The following is a 26,054-nucleotide window of genomic DNA, read 5'->3' as shown; positions in this document are numbered from 1 at the left end:
TACACATTAGTGTAAAATAATATTATATTATTATTTAATTATATATTATTATATATGATAATTTTATTGACTTTATAACATTCCCATGATAATTTTTTATTACAAGATATGTACAATTATTTAAAAATTTCAGTATATATCTGTTAAACTCTATGTAAGAAATGTCTTTAATTATGACTTAATTATGACTTATATATATATCTGAATTTTGTATATGGTCCTTAATAAAAAAAAATTCTTTGCAATAGGTTTCTAATATTTGAAAAACTTTGTGTGAGGTCTTTATGGTTAAATGGGATCTATTAGCTGTTAATGTGGCTATTAATCCTGCACGTCGATAAGTTACTCATGATGTCACGTGGATCAAATGTGACACATAAGCTAACAACATGTTGTCTCACATGATACTATATTTTAATTAAATTAAAACAAATAGAAATAGAGGTTTCATAGGAACCTAATACAAATTTTTGCAATTTAATATGGACTTGATCCAAAAAATGTCACTAGTGAACGTGTTCTTACAAACTTGTGCTTGTAATAACTAAACATTACACCGATGACCTTAAATTTAATCACAACACAATTTTGAATCAATACATCTAAAAAAACAACAAAACAACAACAATTTGCATCATCAACTTAATTGAAAACGTATAGAAGCAAATGATACAAGAAGATGGATCGAATTATGTTTTTAGAAATTTAAAAGTTTTTCTAAGACAAAAACATGTTTATCGTCTAATGTATATAAACATAAAAATAGATAAAAAAAAAAGTTTTGATGTAACCTCTAGCATATGATTAGAAAAACAATTTTCGTTGTAAATCAAAACAAGATATAAAATCTAAAAATAAATTCAAACCATTTGTCAGTTAAAACAATAAAAGGAAACACATAGAGATTTATACTGGCTCGTCTCAAACCCAAAACTGCATCCAGTTCTTGGCAACCTACCAAGTTTTCACTAATTTATCAAAGTTACAAGTATTTTTCATTAGCTATTACACATGCAAACTCTACCCCAAGCTTGACTTAGATTAGTATTCTTTGTCTTACCAAGTCATTGCTTTAAACAAATTAACGAGATTTGTTGAAAGTTTGCACAATGACTAATGTATGATGGTCTTACATATGTATATCACTACGCACTTTTAGACTTTTTTTTCTCAAGGTATACAAAGTGTTTTCAAAGCTTAGTATCTATAAAAAGATTTACAAAAGATTTATAAGAAAGAATGAAATAATATGTTCACGTAGATGATTTGTGTCTTGTTTCTTCAAAGCTTCTTTTATATATAGTCTTCATTTTCAAGTATTTATTGTCTCAAAACGATTGGGTTCTTCACTCTGCTTTTCGTCCGAAGTCTTGAGCCTGTTGGAGCATTTAATGTTTGAATTAAATACACATCCTTTCTTCATGTAAAGTCCATGTTGAAGGCGGACATGCCTTGTATTTCAACAGGAAAGTTACTTCTTTCATCATAACAAATATGCAACGACAGAGGCACCCTTTTGATGAGGATCAACGTCTTCTATGGACTCCATTTATTCTTCATAGGACTTTGACAGATCCTATGAGAATGTTTTCTGGATGAAAGAATCTCAGACACAAAGTATTAAATGAAGGTCTTAAATATACTACTTAAATGCCATGACAAATCATCTTATGGATGCATCGTCTGAGGATACACATACAGATCATGATCTGATAGCACATCAGACACAACTTTTATCATTTGTATTTATTTGCATATAATTAAAATATTTATTTGCAATGCTAACAATATACAACAAACCCTAAAGAAAGACCACAATGCATCACAGGACCTCCATCCTCTTTATCTCAATATTTGTCTTCATATGTTGTTTCACTATTTTTTTCCATAATTCTTCAATACCATTGGCATATCCTCGAGATTGAGCCTCTTATTTTGCAAGCAAACATCTTCTTCAATTCTTGCATTTGTTTATCATATAGACAAGTCCTTTTCTCATGTGATGCAAGTTTCTATTTAGTTGCTATAGTCTTCTACTTCAACTTCTCTACTTGTGAAAGATAAAGATTAATCTCCATGTTACTTCCAAAACCTTGGTTTAAATATTTTGTGAAATCATCCCAAATCCAAAATGTACACCTCTTATCTTTATGCACATTATACAGCAACCGCTAAGAACTCATGGATGTCTTTCTCTTTTATGGGTTGGAAGACATTTAACTCGCACATACACTCCTCAAAGAAGCCAAACCAACACTATAGGGAGGTGCACATCGCGAATCTCAGACTGTAAGGCTCTTCTTCTCTATCGTGATAATCAGTGCTAGGGAAAGAAGACACAACCCTTCTTTTATTCCTAAATGACAATGTTTTCATTATAGGGAACCTTAATCTTTTTTTTTGTTTTAATTTAATTAAAATATGATGTCATGTCAAATGATATGTGATCAATTTATATATCACATTTAATGTGATGTGTCATCACAAATAACTTGTTGACGTGTAGAGTTTCACATGAGTATATAAGAGATCCCTTCTCACAACCAGAGACATTGCATAACATTTTTCAAATATAAGAGACTTATAAAAAAAATTAGTAGGGACCAATTATAAAATTTTAGTATATATAAAAGATAAAAATATATTTAAGTTTTGTAATTTAACTTAGCAAAATGTTAGTCCCTAAAAGGTTTTTTTTACTGCAAAAGTTTAAAATCTTAAAAATATGAAATCACGCAAAAAAAAAAACTATATGTTGATTCTTTCTTTCTGTAATTTTTCCTGGAGAATTTATGAGATCCCTCCACCAAAAGAAAAATAAACTAAAAGGAATTTTTTATTATCTATATCAATCCAAAACAGATACCAATGAATTTATAACCTGACACACCCTCCTTGGTAAACGGGTTACAAATAAAATAAAGTTTGGTGAAAAGTAAAAGGCTTTTTAAAATTTATTTTTGGGCGAATATAATAAAAGTCCCTTGCGGTAATAGAAAACGGATAGGAAGAGAAGAGAGGATAGATAGGCCTCAGAAGCAGAACAACAATGGCCACTGCCACTGTTTCAATTTCAACACTATGCGCTACCTTCGGAACCCATTGCGCCATTTCCCACGACCCTAAACCTCTTTTTTCTCAACCTTTCAGTCTCAATCGCTTTCCTTCTACCTCTTACAAGCTCACTTTATCGCCTCGCTCACCTATTTCAACCCTTCCTAAGGTCTCTGAATCCGCGGTTGCCGAAACCGAAACCGGTTCGTCCGAGCCCGAACCGGACCAAATTGTCCCGGCTCAGCCTCCCTCCTGGGAACCCGGTCTCTTCGCTGTCGTAATGGTGAGTGCTGAATTGTGAATTGTGAATGGCTTTTTTCCGATGTTGGGTGTTGGTTTCGGTTAGCCAATGTGGAAAAGTTGCGAGCTTTGGTCTGAAATTGATGATTTTTCTTAGTGATTGTACATGTAGTTGTAGATAAATGCTTTTAATTGTTGTTTATATATGTGGCAGTTATTGAGTAAAATGGTTAATTTTGATTGTTTGAACTGTTGTTTGTGTTGTTCCGCTTTCAGTTTGTGGTGCTTTTTTTTTTTTTTTTGTTCTGTGGTTTCTGCTAATATTATTGTCTTCTGTTTATGTGCATCTTATGTTGTTGTTGTTGCTGTTGTTGTCTTGTTTAGATTGGTGGACGCCAATATATTGTTCACCCGGGGCGACATCTTACTGTTCAGAGGTTGAAAGGTGCTAATGTTAATGATAAGGTACCTACATAGCTTGTTGTTTACTTCTTGTTCTTAACTTCTACCAATTTTCAACAACAATTATCAAGCTTATTCTTATCAATAAATAGAATGCTCCATTCTATTATGAAATTATGTCAATAGTATAGACAAACCCTTGACCTCTCAGTCCTTCATAATGATTTTGCCAATAGTTTTTATGTGTGTCTTTCTCTACCTCCAGTAATAGGCTACCCTTTTTTGTAGCTCATCAGCCACAGTTTTGCGTCATTCTTTAAACTCATTCATTACTTGTTTTTTGTATTTTATTTTGACTATCACTGGTTTACTACCACCACTTTCTCCGTAGTCATTGCTGCTAAAATTTTCTTCCATTTGAATGTGATGGCAACTGGATAATAATTAACTGAATAGTGGTGAATGCCAGTTTAGTTTTTATATATGCACAAACACATGAATCACAGTATCTCAAATTTTGGGGAGTAAAATACCATATGTTGTTATTATTGTGGTATAATTGGCTCATATGATGCTTGCAAAAATACGAATGCTCCATTCCCTTTTTTGGAAGATTGATTATCATGAAAATTTACCTGATTATACGTGTATGATGTCAATATATAATCGAGTCTGATTAATGAGCTGAACCATGACTCCTACCTGTAATTTTAAGGTTTCCTACACAGAAGTACTTTTTAGGAAATTTTGCCTAAGCTGCAGAATGAAATCATTTACAAGTGGTTAGGGGTGACACCGGCTAAAGTGATTATATTAGATGAAATACCTATTGTGATTTTCAAATCTTATTTTACTATTAGTTTAATTTTAGCTGTTGGGAATGACAGATTGCCTTACACAAGGTTTTACTGGTTGGCACTGATACATCTTGCTACATTGGGAAACCAATTGTAACAAATGCTGTAGTATATGCAACAGTGGAAGAGCAGGTACACCTCTTTCTTTTTGTTTCCTTTCTCCAGATATAGGATTAAAAGAAAAAAAATTCTACCCTAACCATTTTATTTTTATTGCAGGGTCTAGACCCCAAAGTAATTGTCTTCAAATATAAAAAGAAGAAACACTATCGCAGAAACATTGGGCACAGACAGGTACTACAGCTCTGCTTTTACATGTGCAATGAAATTATTTATCAAATATTATGCAATTAAAATGTCAGTTTGCATGGCTTGGAAGTAGTTGGGAATTACTACTATTTATTTGAAAATATGTGAATGCATTTTCTTTGTGTATGTGTGACTGAGGGAGTAAGGGTAAATATGTCTTGGCCAGAAATACATGCATGAAATTTTTTAAATGCACTTACCATCCTTGGTTTTTAATTTTCGTTTCTTTTATCCAGTTATTTTCAGTGAAGTAGAATTCATCCAGGGAAGAAAATAATAAACCCCTGCATTGTTTTTGGTCTTTATGCTCATTGTTTCCATTAAGCTTCTATCTCATTGTACAACAGCGATAATGAGATTTAAACTTAGAACTTCATGCAAACTATCCAAATCCCCACTACTAGGCATTTTTTTTTTCTTCATTATGAAGGAATTAGTAAAGGCCAATCTCTATAATAAATTCTGTTTTGCTATAGTTCATAAAATTTTCGAGAGGAAAATAACAGGGGGAGGCAAAATACTGATGAACTTATCCCTTTAGTGGACAATTTGGTAAAATGATCTGTCTGAGCTTGAGGAATGGTGAAGTAAAATTGAAATTTTGGTTATCATCAATTTTTTTTCCAGGCCTTTGGAACCATAAATTTGGGAACCAGATATCTCATTCCATGGCAGTCATGATAACTTTACCATGCTTTTTAAGGTGGCTATAGTCACATCTAGAATGGTTCACCTCTTATACTAAATGGTGCGATATTACCCTGCCGTTATGTTAGGTTAATTAAACCATTCAATGATTTATCTAAATCTGATGCAAAAATTAAAAATTCCAATAACATCTCACCCAATAAAAATTGTCCGATTTGTGTTTAATTTTTAGCTTATTTAAAAATATGATTTTGGCCTTGTGTTTGAAATGTTTAACATTGTGTTAATTTCTAACATGTGACAGCCAAATACACGTATACGGATAAATAGCATTATGGGCTATGAGAACTACCCAAAAGTTACTATGGACGACATCAAATCAGACGAACCCGGATCATGAACACCTTGTTTACTGTGCCTATACTGTAGCTTCTTCCTCTTTAAATATGAAATTATTTCGCCATTACTAGTTTTGCTTTAATTAGAAATGTAATTTATGGCATATTGTAATATTGTATTGTTGTAATCTCCTGTTTCCAAAAACATTGCTATTTTTCTGTGCAACTTTCTTTCACGTGCCAATTTTAACCCTTCCTATAATGAGCTTGTTAGCCTAAAATTACAATTGTTTCATTTTCAGTTAACTGGCCTTCCATAGAAGAATTACTGGAAAAAAACAAGTTATTTAGTTTCAAAATTTTAAGTCTTATCCTCTTTCAATTAGTTTCTAATTGGCACGGGTTTCGATTTAATCAGGGATCTCAATTTTGATTGATTTTGGTTATACTTCTGGTCTATGCTGTGAAGGATGCATGTTCTGTGTCATAAAAAAACGGAGTAACAATAATTTTCCCAAAAGCTTAGTAATGGGAGATGGAGAAGAAAAAGAAATGAAGGATCTTTCCACGTTAGTAGCAAACTTGGATAATGATTGTCTGTTAAGGCTCATTTGGACAAACAATTTGACTAAACAAGTATTTTTTTTATGTAAGTTACTTTTATAATAAAAAGGAAATTATTAAAACTATTTTTATATAAATTGCAAGTTGTTTTTACAAATTATATCTTCAATAACTTATTAAAATAAGTTGAAAACAGCTTGTGGACACATCATAGGATATTTTCATAAGTTTTCTTAAGCATTTATATACGTGTTTGTCATAAGATAAATTTAAATATATTATGAATAAACTATACTAGCGGGATCTTAGAAAATTTTATGTGAAATTTATCCAACATAAATAGTATATCGAAAAGTGTATAAATAATAGTTCTCAGTGCTAAAATTTAATAAGCAAATTCAACGTTTGATATGAAAGCAATGGAATGGAACTAAACAGCAATTCTTCAAGGGCAGATTGCAATATTTTGCTGATATTATATAAACATCAGCCCGTTTCAACCTAGGTTGATACGCAACATTGATATGGCTTTCTGGTCGAGTCTAGGTGAATGTTGAGCATCATACTGGACAAGAGGAAAATTTAATGACCGCAAGAGTAATGGTTGAAATTCTCTACTATCATATCTTATATTGAATACTACAGGGTGAAAAGTCAGATCCTATATGGTGAGAAGCACGTATGCATACAGTATGGCTAAACAATCACCACAACCTTCCTGATGACATCAAGGCCAGTATATGTGTAATTTATCCAACAAAGCCTCATAACCTTATCTGAATTGATTGTTCACCACTCAGCTAAGTCTACCCTTACTCTCTCCACACAATCAAAAAACAAAAAGGGAAACAAAAAGACTTAGGCTCCACCACAGAAAATAAAATGGGGCATATGCCACTGTTTAAGTTAATAACAAAATAACAATACATCCCTTTTCATGGATATCTTTCTTAAATATTATCTTCTCTGATCCATTGTCATCACCATCTAATTAGATCCCGTAACTTGCCTTTTGACAAAATGGATTGTGCAAACTGAGCCAGGAAACCTTATTCATATACTCGCTTCCGCTTCAGAAGTGTTGGAGCTATGGAAACAAAACCAATGAGGAAAAGTACCGATAATGTCTTAAAATCATATAGATCCTTAATTGACTTTAGATCCCCAAGGGCAAGGCCAGCCTGGTTAAACAACAATGGAGAGGTTAGGAGGGGTAATAAAAGAAGCAGAATAACCACAGCTACAACAAAAGCATGGACAGACCGTTCAAATGAAAGAAGAAACAAAATGTATGTGAGCAATCAACAAGGGAATTATTCTTATAACTTCAATTACACAATCCAGCTAAACAGTGGACAACAGAAAACACATTCTAAGCAGAGTTGTGAAAAAAGAATTTAGATGCATTTCTCAATATTGCAGTTCAATGGAACTACAGAATGTACAGCAGGAATCCTTAGCATTGCCTTTTCAATGTTAAACATTGCCAGTATAATCTTTCCAATTCCTCAATGTCCCTCAAGATAAACACTTGCTAAAGGTCTTGAAACCAAGGACAACCCCATGTTCTCCTTGAGATTGGATTCTATGACATCGAAAATCCTTAGCTTAATATTGTTTCTCTTTCTATTATCTTGTGTACTCATATATATGCATATTTGAACCAGAATTACTTCAATACAATAATTGAACTGTTCCCTTTAGAATAAAAAACATCATATTCCAATTTAAACAGATAGAGTTTACAATAAAAAAAAACTTCATATTCCCAGAGGATTGTCAATGTAAAGCTAATACACTAGGAAAATATCTTAAATCCTGAGTCACATGGATCTTAAGTTGATCATCCACCCAATACATTTTATAAGAAACATTAAAGACCCTTCATCCCTCATTTCTTCTTCTTCATTTCTAAGTAAGAAGATGAGATTTCAAACTCAAATATTTCTCTCTAAGTTAAAAGTTCCAAATATAAAAGCTCAAAGTTGTCAAAACTAAGATCCTACTTAGAATAACCTTAAAATCATACATAAAATTAAATAAAACTTCAATTAGAAGTACATAAGAAAGTCATAACTCACAAACTTGGTAATCGTTATAACTCTTAATACAAAAGACAATTTTATTTATTTATGTATATAAATATAAGTTGTACTACCAAAAGAGGACATTTTCTACAAAACCTATGTCTCAGCTGTTAGTCACATGGCCCAGCCCCACCTAGCAAAGTCTAGAGTACTTTCTGACTCAAAAATAACCACAGAACTTGCAATAAAAAAGATGAACAGATTCAAGTCAAATGCAACTGAGATTACAGATAGAAGGGTTCAAATGAAGTCGAAACAGATGGGAGAGAGGTTTCAATGCTGTTGGGCGAAGAGGAAAGAGATTTCAGGGCAAAATGCCATGTTTGTCTCATCCGGCTTGCCCAACTCAACCCACAAAAATCAAAATCACATGTATGCAACTTGAGCAAAGGGATTAGGGCAACAGATACTTTATTCAAACCGGGTGGCAAAATCTGACCCAGTCGGTTTTGGGGCTCCAAATCACTGGGGGTTTGCAAGTTTCCCCATCGATTCTAGTCCAATGCAGGTGGCAATCCTGCATTGGCTCGAGCATGGAGAAACAAGAGAAACAGTAGAATGGTGCAATCCTAGGTGCAAAATCATGATCTTCACAACCTTGCAAAAGCCTATAGGCAACTACAACAGACTAACTAAAGTGAACTCAAACGAAAAATAATCAAGGCACACGTATAATACAAACATCTGAATTTTTTTTTTTAAAAAAAATCAATTTCAGATAAACCATAAAAGCAAGCATATTCTAAAATGACAGCAAAACAGACACAGAAGCTTACTCTGACAGTAATATAAGAGGCTGGAACAAGCCCAATCAATGTCGCCGAAAAGAATATATGAAAGGGAACATCAACAATAGGAGACGCCAAATTGATGAACAGATTCGGCAATGTCGGGGTTATCCTCAGAAAAAGCATGTAATTCAGCAACCTATCCCTACGCTTTGCAATCTGATTCAACCACCCAAAAAACAAAACAAAATTCCACATTAACAACAACACCCAACAAATTCAAAATGTTGACATTGTAAAAGGGAAGGGACAAGGACAAACCTCAGCTTGGAAGAACCTTAGTTTTTCAGGCCACAACCAAGAAACCAAAGGTCTTCCAATCAACTTGGACAAAAAGAAACATGAAGATGCACCCGCAGTGGCGTTGAAAACAACCAATAAGATTCCTCGTACAACTCCGAAAAGCGCCCCAGCCAAGAGGGACATGAAGATTGTCCCAGGAATCATGAAAGTCTGCATGAAGATGTAGGTGGAGCAGTACCCAAGAATGAACTGCGCAGGGTGGTTACTCGCATACGCCGAAAGATGTTCCCTTTAACACAAAAATAAATAAAATAAATAAACATTTCATAAAATTAATTAAAGCAAATAATTAAAAGGAAGACCAAAGAGGCATGGATTATTATTGATTAGGGTATTACTTGAGGAGGCGAAGATCGGAGAGCGTGCGGGGGAGCTTGAGGTTGGTGTAAGCGGCGGAGGGCAAGGAGAGGTAAACGCAGAAGAGGCCGGTGGAGAACACGAAGAAGACGGCGACGGCGACGGCGAATTCCCACGTGTTCAGTGGGAACCTCTCCGATTTGGGCTTCTTGGCGGAGGGCGAATCGTCTTCCTCGCCCTTCTCTTCGTCCCTCGTCGCCGTCACATTCCTCGGCGCCGCCATCGTACGATCCAATCACACAAATCTCATCAGGGGGGGGGGATGTGGAATCGAATCGAGGAGAGTTCCAGGAATTGAATTGGGTGAAAACCCTAAGATTTGGGGCGCGGATGAGAGAGAGAAAAAAGATACTTCTGCGAAATTTTCGCTGCAATGCAATTTGATGGAGGGGGCAGCTTTTCAACTTTGAAGAACGTAAACCATTGAAGAAGATAGTGTGTTTTTTATTTTATTTTATTTATTACTACTTCTTTGTTGAAAATTTTCTAATATTTTATAAATAGAAAAAAATATATACTACAACATCATGTATGTTAATTGAACGATTTACAAGTATCTGGGCATCATGACCATTAATATACGTATGTAATTTATAAGTTTAATTAATAGTAACGAAATTGATACCAATCTCCTGAGAATTAAATATTCAAAATATATATGAATATGAAATATATTAAGGCTATGCAGGGTAAAGTCTCCTAACATGAAATGCTGACGCAGAGCTTACGTGAAAAAATAATATTTAAATGAAGTAAATAATAAAAAAATATCTTAATAAAAATTAAACTTATAATCATTTATTCATAAATAAAGTGATAAATCACTCACACTTATTTTATTTAATTAATTACATTAACATTATTTTTTATATATCATTAGTCAAGAATTATTATTAATTTTTAAATTATCAAAATTTATAGATTAAAAATATTTAATATATAATTTTTTAATTTTATTTTATATTATTTTATATAGTATCAACAACCTACCTAAACTCCACTAATGATTTTAGCCTTTCATTTAATGATTTTAACTCTTAACATTTGATTCAATTAATAAATTTAAAGTTACTTATTTATACTTATAAATAATTTATACATTTGAGACATAAGTGCATTTGTCAATCAGTCAATTTATGTTAATTATAAGTGTTTTCTTATTATCAATCAATATTCTCTATAAATTAAAATGTATAAATTTTCCTTTTTAAATACTATGATTATCACGTTTAGAAATTCACGAAATTGATGTTTTTCTAGTATTTATTTTACATATCTATTCTCTATTTCTAATTCCCTCAAGATAAGATAAGATCACAATTCCTATAGAAAACATATTTGAGAATATTCCTAGTATAAAACCCTTCAAAGTAAGATATCACTTCAAATTTGAATGTCCCTCTCAACTATATATAAATTACCTTCCAAATTTAAAATCACATTCTTATAGATAATTTATACATAATATTTGTTGTATATAATATAGTTGAAAGCATTCTACATTTGACGAGAATCTAATGAATTTTAGAAGAATATTCTCTCCGTATATTAGAAGGGAAAATTAAAGAACAAACCATTTTTTTAAAAAAACTCAACATATAGACTTTTTTTTTTTGACAACCACATATAGACATTAATTAATCACCATAAAGTGGGTCTGTGGGAAATAGAGGTGTCAATCTCAACTTGCTCAAAGGAAATTGCTAAATATGCCTCCCCTGCTTGTAAAATACAATCCTCTTATGTAATTTTATTTATTTATTATCAAAATTATCCTTTCCTGGAAACTAAATTATAAAAAGTATTAAAATTTTAATATATCCAAAAATTACTTTTCAAAATTGTTATGCTTTTCAATAAATTAATTTTTGCAAGTGTTATAATGCTTTCTAGAATTTACTTTCTCAAAGCAAAAATAATAATTCTATGTATTTGTCATAAGAGACACAAAGTAAGACTCCCTAAGCATGTCATCTCAAAGTTTACTCTCTACATTTCCATGATGCATTTATCCTTGATGTTAGTCCCCCCCCCCTACTACGTCTCCATCTTTGATGAACCCTTCCCCTAAGTAGGGGTGGGTATACAGGTTTAGATTCACAGATTAGTCTGTTAAGCCCATGGATCGTGCCGATAACAGGCCTAAAAGTCCCCATAACAATAGGTGAATTTGAGCCTAGTCCGCGAAACCATTAGACTTTGTGTGTTTTGTAAGGCTAGGAGAGAAGACTCACTCAAAATGTCAAAACTTACAACTCAAAACCTAGCCTAAACAAACCCTTATTCCTCGCGTTGCACCTCCAGACCTTCTTTTCCCTGCATTGGTTGTGCCACCATGGCATTATTTGATTGTCATGCTCATACATTGTCCACTCCCTGGTAGCACTCACACTACTTACGCCTTCACACGTTGTGGTTGCAGTCAACCTCGAACTCATGATGCACCTCCATATCTCATTGGTAATGCACTAGCAATGTCGTCGTGGCTTTCTCCTGCCATCGTAGTGCATAGTCCCTCCCTAGTTGCACTCGCACATCAATGTTTTTATCCGCTCTCACAAATCGTTGAATCATCCTTGGTCGTGCCACCTCCATCCCCTTTATCTTGTTGTTGTTGCACTACCTTCATCGTGCCTTTGTCACAACCAATTATGACTTCACTAAGACACTAACTTGTAACTTCAATTCTTGATCTTGCCATCTTGGAACCTCATGGGTATAAACCCTTCTTTTTGTTTTGTGATTGTAATTTTTTTTTTTGTGAATCTAGTCTATTTGTGTTGAAATGTGATTATTTTTCTTTTCTTGTGGTTGTTCTGCTTCAATTTTGTGGTCTATTTGTGCTGAAATTTGGTCTATTCAATTTTGTGGATTTTTTGTTTGTGATGATTTTATGATTCCTTATTATTTCAGCTTTAATTATTAAACCATGGAATCTTTTGAAGCTATGTTCAATGAAAATGTTGAGGTTGATGTTGAAGTAAATGAGAAGAATATTTCATCTAATAATGTTGAAGAAGATAAACTTAATGATGAACCTGAAAGGCCAAATAAAAAGGCTAGGGATCTATCTTTTACTATGTGGATTTTTTTGAAAAACATGTTAAACATCCTAATGGGAAATCAAGGGCCCAATGCAAATATTGTAAGAAAAACCTTGTGGGTGGTAGGAGTGAAAGTGGAATCTTGACTTTATTTCGTCATATGAAAAAATGTGAGAATAAGCCACATTTAATTGTAGAGTCTGATGTTGGAAAACTTATGCTTGATCATACTGGAAATTTAAGAACTAGAATAATTGATTAGGATGTGATAAATGAGTTGATTTCTATGATTATAATTGAACATGATCTTCCATACTCTTTTGTTGAACATATGAGATTTAAAGAGTTGATTCTGTATTTGTATCCTGAAGCTAAAATACCTTTTAGGTGTGTTTCCACTTTAAATGTAAACAAATTGTATGAGAATGACAAGCAAAAGTTGAAACAAGTTTTGTGTAAACTCCTTGATAGAATAAACTTGACTGCAAATGTGTGGACTTCTTGTCCTATTGAGGGTTATATTGCATTGACTACACATTTTGTTGACAAAATCATATATGGTTTTTTAGAATATTGGGGGATTAAAAGAAAAATCTTTTCATTGACTTTGGACAATGCATCTTCTAATAATAAAATGCAACACTTTTTGAAAGATATTTTTTTTTGTTTGCAAATTGATGGTTTATTATGTTGTGGTGAATATTTTCATATCCGATGTGTTGCTCACATTTTAAATCTTATAGTTCAAGAGGGGTCAAAAGTTGTTGGCCATGCTATTCATAAAATTAGGGGGGAAATCAAGTATGTTTAAGGGTCAAAGGGAAGAATGAGGATTTTTTAGAGCTTGTGTTGCTAAAGTTGGTGGTATTACTACCAATATGGGTTTACTAGGTGGAATTCCACCTTTTTATGCTTGAGAGTGCACTTTTGTATCGTCATGCTTTTAGTAGTCTTGAATTTGAAGATATAAGCTATGTGAATTGTCCCACTAATGAAGAGTGAGATACAGGTGAAAAAATGTGTGAATTTTTGCAACCATTTTATCAAATTAATGAATTGATTTCTGGTTCTTCTTATCCAACATCTAATATGTATTTCATGTAAGTATGGAAGATTGAATGTTTGTTGATTCAAAATGTGAATAATGAGGATGAGACAATTAGAGACATGACAATTGAAATGAATAATTTTTTGATAAATATTGGGGTGAGTATAGCATTGTGCTTTGCTTTGGATGCATTCTAGATCCCCAATTCAAGTTTAATTTTTTGAGATTCTGTTATGCAAAGCTTGGACTTGATCAAATGGCTATCCAAGCAAAGTTGAAAGTTGTGAAGCACAAGTTGTATACTCTATATAATGAGTATGTTAAGTTGTTTTCAAAAGAAGCAACTTGCAATGCTACTTCAAGTCAAACTTCATCACGAAGGACTTCATCTGTTACTACTTTTACTAGTGAAAACTCATCATCACAGTGGAATGTTATGAATGTAAGTTTATGTTCTTCTTTATTCTTTTTATTGTGATTCTTGTTTATTGTTTTCCTTTACTTACTATTTTTTAAAAATAACGTAGGAGTTTATTCAGTATGAGGATAAAAGTTTGTCAGATGTGGATAAATCTCATTTAGGCACATACTTGGAAGAACAAAAATTGTCTTCTCAATGCCATCCAAATTTGGATCTTTTGTAATATTGGAAGAATAATAAGATCTAGATTTTCAGAACTTGCATTAATGGCTTGTGATGTTTTAAGTATTCAAATTACAATTGTCGCTTCCAAATCAACATTTAGTATTGGTTCTAGGGTGCTTAATAAATATAGAGTTGCACTTCTTGCTGAAAATGTGCAAGTTTTGATATGTACTAGAAATTAGAGATTAGGATTTGATGTCCAAAGTAAATTTATTATTATTTTTTTATCATATGTTACAATGAATTATTATTTTTATCCTTTTAACTAACTTACATTTTACTTATGATGTTTGTGATGAGTTGTAAGAAAAGAAGATAAGATCACAGAGATTGAGAAGGATTATCAAGCTACATCAAACATTTAGTCAAATGTTTAGTTGCTTGAATCTATGTTTAGTTGGTTTTGTATTTAAACATTAATATTTGGTTGTGTATTTGAACTTTGACATTTGGTTGTGTATTTGAATTTTTACATGGTCAAGACTCACTTAAGACATTTTGAAGCTTTTAGTTTTAGTATTGAGATTATTTATATGTTTTGTTGGTATATTTGAGTGTTATAGATAGATTTTAGTTTAAAATAATGAAGGAAAAAAATTATAATTTTATAAAAACAATTTGCCAAAAACATATATATTTTTTAATTATTAATTGAGTCTGCGAATCAGATACGAATCTAAAAGAAAATAATTTATTTTGTGGAATGAATTTACCTGATTCGTTTAAAATGTGAGTTTCACCGGCCATACCTTAAAACTGATCATACTCACCCTTATCCCCAAGTATATAATTCTTGAGTACCATTTTGTTGCCAACATCATCACCATGCTCAAGTGTTTTTCATTGTCGATACCCACGCACAATCATTAAACTTTTATTTTATTTTCTTATATTAATTATAGTAATACTATTTATTTCAACTGCTATATAATTATAGCAATTATATGTTAATTTTTATTAACTATGTTAAAAAAAATTGGTACAATTTTAATTAATCCGTAGTATGTTTTCTCATTTACACGTTGAGTTTTAAATTGCTTTTAATTTGATAGAAAAATTAATTTTAGCTATAAATTATTATTGATTTTACTTATCATAGTATTAAATTTTTTCCCCGCTAACAAGTTTTTTCTAGTTCCGTCCCTGCCTACGTAATAAATAAAAAAAATCAGGTTCCTATGCTTTGCACTATCACAGGCGATGAAGGGATTTGTCAAAGGTGAAGGCGTAATGAGAAGATGACTAACATAAAAAAGAAGTGCTTTTATGAGATTATTGAGGGCGGACTCCGAGAGGACGATGTTTCTGGAGTCCTATTTCATGTCTCTCTCGACAAATCCATACCATCCCTGTTTTTGCTTCCATAAAGTCTTATATCGCTTCGAACAAATAGTTTTTGAAAAATATTATAACACATCTGGAAATTAGTTTACTAAAGTATTAAATTTTAATATTTTATAGAATTTAGTTTCCAGAGAAGGATAATTTTGAGAATAAATAAATAAAATTACATAAAGGATGTGCATATAACAAATAGGAAAGGTGGATTTAGCAATTCCCTTAATAGTTTGGTGTGGGACGAATCTTTGAGACATTTGTTTGGTCCAACAGAACAAATGTCTTGGGGGGGGAGTTGTTATTCTTACTCCCAAAATGCTATTATTATTATCTATATTAGTTTTTTTTTTTCCAAAAATATTCTTTTTTATCAAACACAATTTTATTACACATTTGTATAATGAAATCGTGCTTTCATTGTATATAGTTGGGTGTGAAAAAAAAAACTAAACAATGAAAACACAATTTTATTATACATTGTATAATAAAATCATATTTTTATTGTTTATTAATAAGGTGAAAAAAATTAAATAACGAAAATACAATTCAATAACAAAAATATAATTTTGTTGCATAATAATTAATAGTTCAACTTAATCATATTTTCATTGTTTTATTTTTCTAATTGTACTTGCTAAAACACAAACTACTCCGGCATCCCAATCCCCCTAATCACCATCCCAAACTCATTTAAAATACCTCACACCTCACACCAAAACCCATAAACCCCTCAACAAAACCTACAACAAAATCCAACAAAATAATAGGAATAAACCATACAACCACCATCTCTCGTGCTAGATCTAATTTCAACCATCAACATAGACGAGACGTGGTGTGCATGATGCAACGTGCCACAACACATATCTCGACAGGCACAAGGTTGTTGGCGCAACACGAAGGTGTCATACTTGTTGCATTTTGAGGGATGATTTAGGTCTCTCTTTATTGACGTTTTATGTCTCTCTCTCTTTTCGCCTTTCTCAAATCAAATTTGGAAAAGGAAAGGATGATAGCATTAGCAGGACGATGGAGTTGTTTAGGGTGAGAAAATAGAAATGAAAAGTTGGGGGAGAGTGGCTGAACAAAAAGGAGAAGGGGAGGGTGTAACATACCGATGAATCACACTAGAAAGAGAGAGATTTAAAGACTGTGTAAGTATGAGACTATACAATTGGTTATGACTTAAAAGATTTAATTGGTACTATTTATACTAGCAAGATGCATTTATTTTTTGATAACTAATCACTTAAGAACTTCATAGTTAAGTATGTTTGATTTGCAGTAGATATGAGATGGGTGATCTCCTGGGAAGTTTTTCAGAAAATGTGCAAGTAAGGACAAAACATGCTGAAAAGTCTCGTGTTGATTTGTGGGGACAATTATTGATCTTGAAAGTAGTCGAAACAAATTATCGAGGTCTCGGAAAGGGCTACTTACAGAGGGTTTTGATCAGTAAAAGGTTTTGATTAATAAGAAAGTTGAGTGAAGTGTCATCGCGTGAAATATCGTAGTGTGAGAGCCGAGCAGAAGCTGATGTGCATGTAACATCTCGATGAATCACACCAAAAAAAGATGAATTAGGAATCCAGATGTTGTGTAGGTATGAGACTGTACAATTGAGGATGACTTAAATGAATTAATTGGTATTAGTTATACCAACAAGATGCATCTACTTTTTGGTAGCTTATCACTTAAGAACTTCACAATTAAGCTTGCTTGGCTTGGAGTAGTTATGGGATGACAACCTTTTGAGAATTTTTTCAAAAAACGTATGGGTGAGGAGAAAACATGCTAAAAAATCTTGTGTCATTTTGTGGGAACAATTAAAGGCATTACAAAGGGGTGTGTGGAAATGAAACTAAAGATAATCTTGTAATTTCAAACGTTTTGGTAGTGAGAATAACAATCTCATGTTTTGGTGCAAAAATATTTGGAGCACAACAAGACAAAAAAAAAATTATGGGACCAAAGTAATGACTGGACAAAATCTTTGTTGGGTTAGTTTATTCAGGAAAAAAAATTGAGCTTATATCTATCATACGTTACATATCCACTTCACTAGAAAAATAATTGATGCCATATTTATTAACAGAGAGAAATTTTTATGTATTCTTAATTAATAAACAAAATACTTGACACATAAATTATTATTATTGGTAATAAAAATAAAAGTAAGAAGGTGTGAAACGAATTTTTAGCAGGAAAATAAATACTACAGTACTGTATAAGAGGTTTATACGTGTCCATATAAAATATTGTTTATTTTGTATAAAAAATATTATTTATTAATATATGGATAATAGAAGTGTGAAAAGGATATCATCAAAGATTGGTTGAAGTCCCTCCAACCATGTTCCGCACTTTAGCCATAGCCTCCCCATTTACAAGAACGAAACATTATATTGCCCAGTTTAATTTCTTTCTATTTTTTTTGTACAGGCTTTCTCAAAATTTCATAAACTACTAATAGTATGCAATATTAATAAACTAAAGAAAATGATACTTTCTTACTATATATATATAGTCATGTTTTACATGCAAATTTGTTTCAGACCACTAGCTAATAATTGGATTTCTACTTTTAATTTATTTAACGATTCATATTTCTCAGTTCACACATGTCCCGCACCTTTTCTTTTAGAATAAAGTCTGTAATTTCATTCAACAATATTGGTCATGTCCCACACTTAATAAAATACATTTTGAAAACATACCTTCGTGATTGATGTCTGGTTGACAATGCTGAAGTCAATATACCAGTGACATTAGCATTTTTCTCCATTGATCTTTCTCTCACAAGATACTAATTGATTAGGGGTGGGGTCTGACCAAACGGCTAAAGGATGTGGTCCTCAACCTCTCACCACTAGAGAGAATTAAAGGATATAGTAGGTATCTCATATCCTAGCCAGTAGATCATGTTGAAATAAACTTTAACAAAACTGAAGCCTACGTTTTATTAATTACCTCGTTAAACACACTAAAAACCAAGAAAGGATTAATAAAATAGTTTCATTATTTTTACATCAAAAAAAAGATTGATACTATGTGTGATATTATATATAATTTTGTGTCTCCTTTTTTTTTTTGTTTAAACACACAGTAAAAAATACACTTTAGATTAAAGGAATAATATTTTCTCTAATAAAATACTTAGAGGGGAAGGCTAATATGATGTTGAGTAAAATCTTAATCGCATCTCCCTTTTACGTCTATTTATAATTAAAAATTAACACATTGATAAAAAAAATATAACAATTAAGAAAGAAAATGATATTTTTAATGATGCATTATCTTTTAATTAGAGGAACAACTAAAGGTTCAGATTTGAAAAATAGGAACAAATTATTAATTCCAGCCCCTCTAACACAACATATTGTCAAATGTTCTATTACTAATATATAAAAGAGTAATATTTCTCGTTAAAAAGTTTCACAATATTTTTTACATGTATTTTTTTTTATAAAACAAGTAACTTATTATTTTCTTGCATATCACTGATTTTATCTCATTTCTTTCCTCTCTTTTGTCCCTCTCAATTTTGTAAAAGTTGGAAGGTATTGTTAAACTAGCATTACTTTTAAAAATTTCATCACAATCACAATTAATAGTCCTCATACTTGATGTTTCGAGCATTATGCCCTTGAAGTAATAAAGAATGATGGTGGTCTCATATATATAACGAAAGAATGATATTATGCCCTTATGTTAAATATATATATATATATATATATATATATATATATATATTGATGAATAACACAGAATGCTCTCACAAAATACAGATGATTACGTATAATTGATTAAAGCAAAGAAAAGCCACACTATGCATGTAATAAAGAGAATGTACATTTATAAGTGACATAACCAAGGTAGGACAGTAAAAAGTTATGCTTATACCCATAAAAGAAAAAAAGAAAAGGCTTATGATCTTCTGAACTCTAATACAAAGGATCAGAGATTCACTCTTCAAGCAAATCTCCTTTATCACGTAAAAATATATATAATATCATCATCACCTAAAAAGCTTTTTGGTAATATTCAATCTCCCAGCAACAACTTCTAAATTAGCTTATGGTAAGATAAATGGAAAACTATGATATAATGAATATTATATATCCATCATATCTTACTTAGAGACTTTATTTATTAATTTGGCTATGGATTATGGTTGGTACGTGACACACAAGTTAATTATGAAGAATCAGGGAAGCATCCAAGGATATGACTAGCTTGATCATGGTTATGGGGCATCATCAAGGGCAAGTTTGGATGTGAAAAATAAGCTGCATTATCACTCAATTGAGACCCAAACAAGTTGTCCAAGCTCTTCCAATCGATCCCTTGTGCATTGCTATTGTTACTCCTTTCATCACTGCAATATTCCTCATTTGTTAAGCCATTATGTTGTTGTTGGTTACATTCTTTGATTGCCAAACTTGCAGTGGGACTATCTAGCTGTGGAAGCTCAATGAGTTGTTTGTCCATAATAGCCACAGTTTGGTTTGATAGAAGATTATTCAGGTGTTGCTGATGATCCGAGCTGAAGGGGTGACTAAAACTTGTACCTTCAGCATTAGGGTGAGGCACATTATTTGTTTCATCCAAAATGTCAGCAATTGATAAGGGTCTTGATGAATAGCTTTGAATTTGGTCTCTGAAAAAGTGTTGTTGTTGACTACTAGTACTGCACCATGGGTGGTCAAAGCCTGGCCTGTGACTTGGACTAGGCTTTCGAAATGCTCGGCACACAACCCATCCTTCTTCCTGCAATATAAATAATTTGCTACCAACTTCAGCTACCTATATATATATATATATAATTTTTCATGATATTGAGATGAGATACGTTCTCTGTATTATTATTAACATAGATAGTATAAAGAAGGACAAGCGTGTCGTAATTTGCGTTTGCCACTTTGAGCTTTATCAAAGGCAAAGTGCCTTTGGAGAAAGTGGAGGATATCTTTTCATTACATGTTTGAAATTTTGTTGAATGTAACGATTCCTAAAGATGCATTCTATGTACTACCTCTTTAAATTAATAATATTTTTTTGACTATCCAAAATTTTATACCCTACCTCTATACTCATGTACTTGTTATGGATAGAAAGTGAGAAAATAAATAAAAAGTAATTAAAAGTATAATATAGAAGTTGGAGTGTGATTTTTTTAAACTTTATTTATCAAGTATTGCTTCGTTCTTGAAAAGTTTATAATATTAAAAAGTGATTGAAAAGTAAAGAAAAAAAAGAGTGAATATTAATTTTTTTACTATAAACAAAATTTAGTAAAAAAAAGATATTATATTTACATAATTTTTAATAGTCTTTCACACTACTTTCACAATAAAATGTCACATCAATATAGAAAGAAAAATAAATAAATTGCGTTTTATGATAAGTGTAAAAATATTACTGAAACTATCCTTTTGTTACTTTGTATCATAGGAATAGAGGTGAACTACAAAGCAACTCTTGTTGCAATAATTAATTAGCTACAAAGTTTTCCAAACTTAAGAAATATTCTATATATATTAATGGATATATATACGTACGTGTTGCGTATATAACTCAAGCATATGATGGTCCTCAGTTTTTATAATTAAATCCTCATATCATGTGACATATATATTCATTTTTTTCAATGTTGAATATCTTTTATTTTTATTTTAAAAAAGCTTCTATTAAGATGTGTTATTATATTAAAAAAACCATTAACACGTCGTTTTTGTTTGATTTGATAATATAAGAAATCTGATATGATTGTTGTCATAAAAAATTTAATAAGCATGCTTTTAATTATCACTACAGTTTAACAGCAAATGTTTAACTCGTGCGATTACGATAATGATTAAGAAAATTAAATTAAAAATATTTATTAAAAATAAAAGTGTTCATTATTTCAAAATATTAAAATTATTTAATACTAGTTTAAAGTAACTACACAAATAATTTAATATAATATATTAAATATTATATACTTTAAATAGTATATTTTATAATACTCATTAAAAAGATCATTTACAATTGAAATACTGAAACGAAAGAAATACAAAAATGAAGCATTTATATAGAATTTCTCCCAAAAATAATTTTATAGATAATCTATTAACGTTTGAAATTATGACAGGAAAGAATTATATTATATATATAGAAAAGTGACAGGATTTTACGATATTAAAAGAAGTTAGTAATAATCTTTGATAGTTTTTCTAATACACTGTTTATTATTGAATTAAATTCATTAGTCTTATTTAACAAAGCGTGAAATCCATATTTATTTAATATGGAGAATTTTAAACAGAAATAAAAAAATCGTGGGAAAAAATGTGTTCAAAAGTGTGATACCATTAATAATGCTGCAATTTGAAAAAGATAGTGTGTATGTTTGAAAATGAATATGAAACAGGAAACGCAGTGTTTGACGACCCTATTTAATAAAAAATGACATGTTTGCCTTCTCCTTAACTTACGTAATGCATAATAACCAAAAAAACAAAACTTACGTAATGCATACGAATACATAATATTAGAGTAAACGCATTATTGGAAACTACCATTGAATTATATAAAGACCTTCAACAATTGACAATGGTTGATATGATTCAAGAGAGAGAAGAAATAAACTTGCCTGTGGAGGGCCATGTTCAGAAGTTTGATGCCTATATTCATGCATAATCCAGTCTGTTTTCCTTCCATTAGGAGCACGTCCTTTGTAGAACACCAAGGTCTTCCTCATTCCTATGATTCTATTTTTGGACATAACAGCCTTGTCTCTTCCCGTTGCTTTCCAGAATCCAGCAGCAGTTGCCCTGTTAGTTCTTGTCCCTGTTGGATACTTCTTGTCTTTATGGCTGAAAAAGTACCACTCATTCTGCTGCTCATATCCTAGCTTGCACCTATCTGCATATTTCAAGCACATCTTGTAACTATAATGTCATATGCATGATATGTCTTTGCTCCATGAGTTTATCAAATTTCTAAAGTTGACTTTTGTTTTTTTGAACTATAATTACTTAAAGATGATTAATTATGTCCCTTTAAGTGAACATATTGGTGTCAAGCAAATTGCATTGTGATAACTAAATATATATATATACCTTGTATGTCCCATGGTTCCATTTTGTAGAGATCAATCTCAACAATAACATCTAGATCGATTTTTAGCGAGTTTATCTTCCTCTTGAGGTAATACCCCACAAGCTCGTCTTCTGTGGGATGAAATCTAAATCCTGGAGGCACACATGATTCCATGTCAATTGATGATGATCTCTCCTGAAAGAAGCAAATTAAAGGAAAAGGAGTCATTATGTTACCGTTTCAATTTGATATGCATATATAAAAGTTTGTGTTAGTTCTCTTTTTTTTTTTTATCCGTGAAAATTAAAAAACTTATAATAACTCATATATCCAACTCAATCAACTGAAATTAAATCTTTTTAACTTATGTTATGTTGTTGTCTTTTACATGTATCAAGAAAAAAAATAAAAATATTATTATTATTATCAAACATATAAATATGATACTCATTCTTTTGGCCAAGGCCTAAGAGTAAAGGCAGCACTGGAAGATAAGGAAAAAAATTCAGTGGCCATTGGTTATGCGTTGCTCTTCATCAAAGTCATAATAGGTTACAAGCTTATACTAGCTCTAAAAATAACTCTAGGGATGAGATATTTAGAAGTAATGATGATGATGATGTATATATAACTTTGTTATTGGACCCAACAATTGTGAAGCATGTGCAATGACAAAATTGGCAGACCATGTGTGGAACCCACCATTAGTAAAACAAATTAACTAACAAGATAGGTCTATGATTAATCCTAAGAAGCTCTTTTGATTATGCCTTTATTTGCATGACATGAGAAGTTGGCAAAAGTATATTGAACATAAAAGTTGGCCGAAAAGCTTGACTTAGCTGTCACAAGCATGTCACATTTCTTTGAGTGCAGTGCACTCCCTACGCCTGCTGGTGGTGGAGAAAGACCTGCCCCTGTCGTGATCACAAATTCACGACCACCAGGCACACACATGTAGCCACCATGATACAGATAAAGTTCCACTCATCACCTTAAGCCAATTTTCATAATTTTATTCCAAGGACACAATCACTAGTTAGTTCACTACCCATGGTTTTGCTAAACCTTGACATGACCAAACCAACCCTAACTAGCTAAGTAATTAATACTAATAGATTTAATATTTAATTTTCTCTTGGTAATGGGGGAAACTATTTCATTGATGGTTTGAAAATTTTCGAATTAATCATATCATTCTCTCTTTCTACACTGTTAAGATCACGATACACGCACGTTCTCAGTTGACAAAAACCAAAACATATCAGACTTTGGATTGGTGCATGCCTTTCATTTTTATTCAGAAAACTAACAAATGTGAAAGAAAAGCAAGCTATAGAGATCCATTTAACATTTTCAGGCTTGTAGTTAGACATGGATATAATACAGTAAGACATCATCAGAAGCTTTAGTTCCCCTTTTTTGTAAAACAAATTAAAAAAAAGCTGTATATAGTTCCCTTGAGAAAAACCCTCCAAAAGGTTATCGTTACCAAATGGATTCAAGGATGTTTCAGACTTCTCTTGACATGCTGTTCGGAAAAGAAAAAAAGAAATAACCGTTACATTATGGACACTACAAATACATAGAATACTCACAGGAATTTGGGTTAATGACATCTTCTTGAGTTTGCAAGCTACAGGCGCACTGAAAATAAGATTAAGGGAATTAAGATCGAGAGAGAGAGAAAGAGAGAGGGAGATGTGTTGAAGTAAGGAGAAGGCGAATGTTTGTTTAAAGAGAGGTAGGAGAGTTATATATATGTATTTGCAAGAGCATGGTATCAAGAGAGAGAGAGATCAGAGAATGTTGTACAGAAAAGAAGCAGAAGAATAATATATATTATAAAAATATATACATATATAGAAACATATTGTAGATGAGGTTATTGATTGCGCGTGGGGTGGCAGATAGATGGAAAGGTCTTTGTTTGGACGGCGTGACACCGAGTTTTCACGCCACCCCCCCCCCTTCCACCGTTATATTGTACCCTAAGCCTTTTCAATTCCACCACTTTAAACAACAATGCTAGCTACTGTACAGTGCTCAGTTAATTTTAACCATATACTATTACTGTTTATATTATTATATGTAATATGGATCATATATAGTTTTTATAAACTTTTCATGGTTTTAAATAACAGTCTCCAACGCTAAGGTATTTCGACATTTTACAATTATAATTATGATTATATAAGTCATATTTTCTCATAATATAAAGATTTTCTGGTTCATGATAACTGTAATTTAAAATCATATAAAATCATATGAAACTGGTATTATATACTATATATGCTAATGATTTGATGGAGCACTAGATCAGAGGCCCTCTCACTAATTAACATATTAACACAAATAGAGTGTGTTACATGCATGTCACATTCTCACATTCTCCTCTTCGATCCTTCACAAGTGAGGTTTCACAATTGTTTGTTTGGTGCGCCGTCCCTCTACATTTGGCACCATTGCTTTTTTGACATGTGAAAGCTATGTCAGACTCCTAAGCTGTCCATATCAACATGTTAATCATTTGTGTCTTGTGGCTTTAGTGTTTTCATATGCATACCATAAGACCTCCACCAAAGTTTATCCGATTATTGTTTAGCGCAGGTGTGGTTTTGGTTTTTGCACTCTCTGCATCAAGCCATCAACACCTCCACCATAATTCATCTTCTGTTCTATATATGTAATTAACTATTATCAGATAATCAGAACATTGGATCTATAAACAGTATGTCCAATCCATAAAGCATTATATACATGATATAAAAGAGCAAATTACACCAACTTTCAGGAGATTTTGTTAAATTTTTCCTAATATCTCTTATTTTTTACCCTATATTAACTTTGCTTAATTGTTTGAAAAACGTGATGCTATTACTCAAATCACATTACACTATGTACTCTTATAAGATGATAAGGTAAACCTTAAGAATCGGAGTCAA

At 31.8% G+C, this 26,054-nt stretch overlaps 3 protein-coding genes across 3 annotated transcripts; 1 reads left to right on the top strand and 2 right to left on the bottom strand.

Moving 5' to 3' along the window:
* Positions 1 to 2,984: 2,984 nt before the first annotated feature.
* LOC114372189 (50S ribosomal protein L21, chloroplastic-like) lies at positions 2,985 to 6,110 on the top strand. The gene is made up of 5 exons (XM_028329641.1): positions 2,985 to 3,337; positions 3,679 to 3,759; positions 4,584 to 4,685; positions 4,773 to 4,847; positions 5,815 to 6,110. The coding sequence occupies exons 1-5, from the start codon at positions 3,050 to 3,052 to the stop codon at positions 5,908 to 5,910; spliced, it is 642 nt and encodes a 213-aa protein (XP_028185442.1). The 5' UTR covers positions 2,985 to 3,049; the 3' UTR covers positions 5,911 to 6,110.
* A 900-nt stretch (positions 6,111 to 7,010) lies between these two features.
* Positions 7,011 to 10,387, bottom strand: LOC114372268 (uncharacterized membrane protein At4g09580-like). The gene is made up of 4 exons (XM_028329747.1): positions 9,929 to 10,387; positions 9,549 to 9,819; positions 9,276 to 9,446; positions 7,011 to 7,593 (listed from the first exon to the last, which is right to left on the bottom strand). Exons 1-4 carry the CDS (start codon positions 10,168 to 10,170, stop codon positions 7,462 to 7,464), a joined length of 816 nt encoding a protein of 271 aa, XP_028185548.1. The 5' UTR covers positions 10,171 to 10,387; the 3' UTR covers positions 7,011 to 7,461.
* Positions 10,388 to 19,902: 9,515 nt separating this feature from the next.
* LOC114370639 (NAC domain-containing protein 30-like) lies at positions 19,903 to 25,056 on the bottom strand. The gene is made up of 4 exons (XM_028328030.1): positions 24,708 to 25,056; positions 23,130 to 23,304; positions 22,661 to 22,932; positions 19,903 to 20,793 (listed from the first exon to the last, which is right to left on the bottom strand). The coding sequence occupies exons 1-4, from the start codon at positions 24,726 to 24,728 to the stop codon at positions 20,221 to 20,223; spliced, it is 1,041 nt and encodes a 346-aa protein (XP_028183831.1). The 5' UTR covers positions 24,729 to 25,056; the 3' UTR covers positions 19,903 to 20,220.
* Between the last annotated feature and the right edge of the window lie 998 nt (positions 25,057 to 26,054).

Source organism: Glycine soja, chromosome 10, assembly GCF_004193775.1.
Source record: "Glycine soja cultivar W05 chromosome 10, ASM419377v2, whole genome shotgun sequence".
In the NCBI taxonomy this organism is placed as follows: domain Eukaryota; kingdom Viridiplantae; phylum Streptophyta; class Magnoliopsida; order Fabales; family Fabaceae; genus Glycine; species Glycine soja.
This window is presented reverse-complemented; position numbering and strand designations above follow the sequence as displayed.